Source organism: Planococcus citri, chromosome 4 (genome assembly GCF_950023065.1).
Source record: "Planococcus citri chromosome 4, ihPlaCitr1.1, whole genome shotgun sequence".
NCBI classification, from domain to species: domain Eukaryota; kingdom Metazoa; phylum Arthropoda; class Insecta; order Hemiptera; family Pseudococcidae; genus Planococcus; species Planococcus citri.
The window spans coordinates 67,060,744-67,065,841 of record NC_088680.1 but is presented as its reverse complement, the minus strand read 5'-3'; the positions used below and the strand labels follow the sequence as shown (position 1 = coordinate 67,065,841).

The 5,098-nt window shown below is 36.0% G+C and overlaps 1 protein-coding gene across 1 annotated transcript; it reads left to right on the top strand.

The window, feature by feature from the left end:
* The first annotated feature begins 875 nt into the window (after nucleotides 1-875).
* LOC135845013 (leukocyte elastase inhibitor-like) lies at nucleotides 876-3,689 on the top strand. Its single transcript, XM_065363452.1, has 6 exons — nucleotides 876-1,028; nucleotides 1,136-1,225; nucleotides 1,318-1,511; nucleotides 1,574-1,789; nucleotides 1,880-2,020; nucleotides 2,101-3,689. The coding sequence occupies exons 2-6, from the start codon at nucleotides 1,136-1,138 to the stop codon at nucleotides 2,738-2,740; spliced, it is 1,281 nt and encodes a 426-aa protein (XP_065219524.1). The 5' UTR covers nucleotides 876-1,028; the 3' UTR covers nucleotides 2,741-3,689.
* Nucleotides 3,690-5,098: the final 1,409 nt, after the last annotated feature.

Genomic DNA, 5,098 nt, shown 5'->3' with positions numbered 1-5,098 from the left:
ACCAGAAATCGAAAAACGCACTTTAGCACTTGAAATTTTGACAGGTGATAAATTTTTGCATGATCTTTCGATCTACCTTTGTAAAGTTTGAAAAAGTTCGTGCAAGTCCTATGTTAAAACGCAAAATCTGCGATTTCGGCCGACCTGTCGATCAAAATGGCCGCCATTTTGTAAGTAAGGCCAACTTTTTTTTTTGGCAACTTTGCTTTAAAATGTTCCTTAGGATGTCCCCTTCAAGAAAAAAGTTGTCCCGGAGGATCGGGGGGGAGGGGGTGCAATTACTCCTCGTATTGTCATATGCCGGACTATCAGTTTCACGAAATTTTCATTTGGAAGGAAACTTCTCATCTGAAAAAAAAATTATCATGGGTAGTAGAAACTTCTTCAAATAAGAAAGTTTGTAGAAAAATTCTGTATTGTATACAAAAAGAACTCATTTTAATTTTTGAAAAAAAAAAACATACTTGATTCAGAGGAGAGAGGGGTGAGTGAAAAATGTTCAGGAGACCCACATCGGCTCTCGATAGCACTGTCAGTTGCTATGAAAATTGAAAATTCATCAAAACAAGTGTTATGCGGTTTTTCAAAACTAAATTCAAACAGATGGAATCAAGAGGTCGAATTCTCAAAATATACTTAGCACTTCATTCATTTTTAGTGTGCTTAGCACACTATTACTTTCGTTCTGAAAGTTGAAAAATTCTTTGGCTCGAATGTTCTCTTAGAGGAATGGACCGATTTTTTTGAAACTTTCATACGTGTAGGAGTGTAAACTAATCGCAGGTCTCGTCAGTATTTTTACAAATATGTACATAATCTTACACACGTATTCTGCACTTAGACAAAGTTAATTACCACAACTGATTGGTGTAGGTTTAGGTATACATATAAATACATCGTGCAACAGCAAACCCTGCAAATTAAACACTTCCTTCGGCGTTTTGATTACGACAAGGAGTATAGGCTATATTGTGTTCAGATAAAAAAAAACATAGATTGGAAGCATAAAAAGCAAACAACTGTTTAAGGTAAGTTATTTCACGTTTGTTTTTTCATGTATTGTTTTCAAACCAATTAATCGAATAATTTACGGTATTTAATTATTTTTTAATACGTACAATTTATAAATGTATAGATGATGCTGCTGCCAGCATTATTAATATGCATCGCTGCAAATATTTGCGTATTTGCCCAAACCAATCCTAAAGAAACGGAATTTTCTCGAGTAAGTGTATAAAGTTCAAACATAGATAAATAAAAAAAATATGCTTCATACATTCCCATTTTGATACTAATGTATAGAAAAAATTCCAACAGAATGTGCAAAAAAGTGTCAACAAAATGAATTTAGACTTCGCTAAAATCCTCCTGGAAAACTTACCCTCGGAAGGAAACTTTATATTCTCACCTCTCAATATCTACGGAGCTTTAGCCCTGGTGCATTTGGGCGCCACTGGCACGACCAGAAACGAGCTTTCCAACGCTTTGGGGTTACCTGCCGAAGAAAACAAGTACGACAAATAATTTTCCAATAATTTTAGTTCAAAGTGTAAAAATTTTCACAAAAATTTAGATTAGCCGAAGCCCACGAAAAATTGGGGAAATTGCTGATTGACATTCAAATTCGTCAATCGGCCAAGGTGAACATTGCTAACCAAATATTCACGTCGAAAGGATTAAAACTCAAAGATGGTTATACGAAAGGAACGGTTAATTATTATTATATAAGTCAAGCTCAGCGAGTAGACTTCGCGAAAAGTGGACCTGAGGCGACGAATATCGTAAATAAGTAAGAATTTAAGTACAAATTCACAGCTCACGAATTTTCTCGTATGTACTAATTAGACCATGTAGACGTGAAAGTTTCATTTTCATTCAGATGGGTAGCTGATGAAACGTATCAACGCATACCAAAATTATTCAGCGACGAGATATCAAAAGATACGATTATATTATTAGCTAGCGTATTATATTTTGCTGGTAAATGGTCGGACACCTTTCACGAAATCCATACTCAAACGTAAGACTACAATTTCATTGTTTAAAATAATCAACTATCACGACAATCGATTGCAATCATGTTTGAAATTCACCTTGTAGAAAAAATTTCCACACCGGATTGAAGCAGATCCCAGTACCGACAATGAGCAAAAATGAATCAGTTCCTTACGTCAGTAATAAAGATCTGAAATTCGAAGCCATCAGTATACCTTACGTATATGGAGAATTCTCAATGCTAATCATCCTACCAAACCGAAACCAATCAGTGAAAACTCTGGTAAACTCGCTCAAATCGGAACAAATTTCCGAAGTGATCAAATCTCTTGAACTGACATACGTAAATTACCAAATTCCTCGTATGAAATTCCGTTGGTCGCAAGATATAAAAGAAGCCCTCGTAAAATTAGGAGTAAAACAAATGTTCAGCAGCGCTGAACTCGGAAATATGGTCGACTTGAATAATACACGGGTATCGAAAGTAACTCACGCAGCTGAAATTGAAGTCCATGAAAAAGGAACTGCAGCGAGTGCAGCGACAACGATACAAAGAAGACTCATGATGGGGAAATTTTACTCGTACACCAGTCCGCCAATTCCGTTCTACGTAGATAGGCCCTTTTTGTTTTCAATTTACCATAGAGATACGGGTATAATCTTACTCACCGGTACAGTGCAAAATCCAACAGTCTATAGAAGCGCTGATGAGCTGTGTTTTAAGAAGCACGATTTGTATGTTTGATTTTTCTTCATCCCTTTCATAAATTGAAATTCAACAATCAAAACGTTTCGACCTTATTTATGCTCTTGAAACGTAACGTTCTTTTGAAAACGAAAAATCAAAATCAAAAAGAGATAAAAGGCACCCTCTCCCCTCACCTTTGTTAAGTTTTTTTTCAGATGAGGTGTCTCGTTTTAATTGTAATTATGTATAGGGCAAAACGCCCTGACGTCACAAGGTGTATAAATGGTGGTATCTCTTGATTCCCCTTACATATTGTGGGGTACATGCTAGTGATTGTTCTGTCCACTTTGCATTTCGATATGCCAAAACTTTCAAACCATCTCGAGGATCCCATTAATTTATGGCTCTAAATTGTAGAGAATTTTGTCCCCTTTCTAACAGTATTAAATTTTTTGAAATCCGCAAAAGTCTTCCTTGAGAAAATTTACTTAAGGAGCTGAAAAAGGTAGCCAATTCAACACATTGTTCTGTTCACTTTGCACTTTGAGGCCACAGAACTTTTAAACCATCGAAATTTGTGCCCTTTCCAACGGTAATGAATTTTTTGAAATCCTCAAAGGTCTTCCTTGAGAAAATTGACTTAACGAGCTGAAAAATGTAGCCAATTCAACATATTTTTCTGTACACTTTGAACTTTGAGGCGACAGAACTTTTAAACCATCTCGAGGACCCCATTATTTTATGGCTCTAAATTGTAGAGGATTTTGTCCTCTTTCCAACGGTACTACATACATGTTGGTACTACATTTTTTGAAATCCGCAAAGGCCTTCCTCGAGAAAAGTGACTTGACGAGCTGAAATGTAGAAGTAAACGGCATTGTTTACAGCTAGATTTGTAAGGTTTAGCCCACAAAACCAAGGGTGCAAGTATGCAACCTGAAATACGCGTTTTACCCTATTCGTTTGTATAAATAATTTATAAAATACATATTGCTTCATTTCATTTTCCAGAGCTGTTCTTGATTTGATAGGTATACCTACTTCAATTACTTTATAAGAACACTCGCTTCGCGGCCCAACCCCCGACTCGTTCCTCGGGGGCACAACCCCCCTTATGGCCCGTCAACCATTCCTATCTGCGTGATAGAAAAAAACTTCTGGAAAAAATTGATATTTCATATTTTTTGGTACTTGAGCTTTAATATCTAGTTTTCTATTGCACTGATAACTTCCTAACTTACTGCATCTTGTACAGAACTTAACCTTGATCGTCTTCCATACCCCAAACACGTATGTCCTTATTCAACATTTCGAGTAAATTTGTAGGTAGATATGTACTTATTTTAAATACGAAAAACAATTTTTTCCAAGAGTTTTACAACTTTTAGTTTTTATAACTTTTTTTCTATCGCATGGATAACTTTTTAAGCTTCTCCATCTCGTAGAGAATTTTACGTAGATTATTTTCCTTACCTCAAAAACTTATGTTCTCACTCAAAATTTCGTTTAAATTGTAGTTTTTTTTTAAATAACACGTTTCTCAGACCCATTTCAACAGATATTGAAAATTTTTCAGTTCGTCATGTATATCTTTATTAGGTATCCCCACAAAAAATTTCAACTCCCTCCCCTCATTATTTAACCCTCAAGATGGCGTTTTTTTCATTTTTTTATGCATATCAAGAATCAAGATTGCGAGGTACAGTTTTAGAAACGTGTTTTTTGGATGTAATTTTGACCCCCTAACGTCATGTACTTTTTTCTACATTTTTTCAATGGTGCGGCGTGCTGAAAAGTTGGAAAAATGTGTCTTAGTGATGGGGGGCGGGGGGGTGAAATGGGAATTTTGGCAAACATAAATATCAATGAGTAGGGTGTCGTTTTCTTATGATTCGGTACCGCTGGGCACGAATATGACGTCAGATTTTGTTTTACACTCACACAGTCCCTCCGGAGCCCTCAGCCCCCCTCAATTTCTAATATTTTTAAAAATTAACTTACTTTGATGATTTTAGTCTCGTTTTCTTATGATTCGATAACGCTGAGCACGAAAATGACGCCAGATTTTCTGCTACACTCACATAGCCCCTGGGAAGCCATCAGCCTTAGTGATGTTATGAGCATATGCTCACCGAGCAAATTCGCGAAATATGCGTGAAGAAAAAAGCATGTGACATATCAAAATACACGCCAGAGGTCGCTATTAATGAATAAACTGATGAAAACGCTATCAACTCAACTCACCTCCTCGAAGTCAGAAAATGAAATGATTTGAGCCGTTTTTAATTTTATTCCATAACAATTTCTCGGTAAAGACTGAAAAGTGATGAATTTTGGTTTCATTTGATTCCCAACGTTTAAAATATTTGAAAAAGTTGTCCTTCTTTCCAGAAAGTTCAGCTGTTTTCCTCTTTT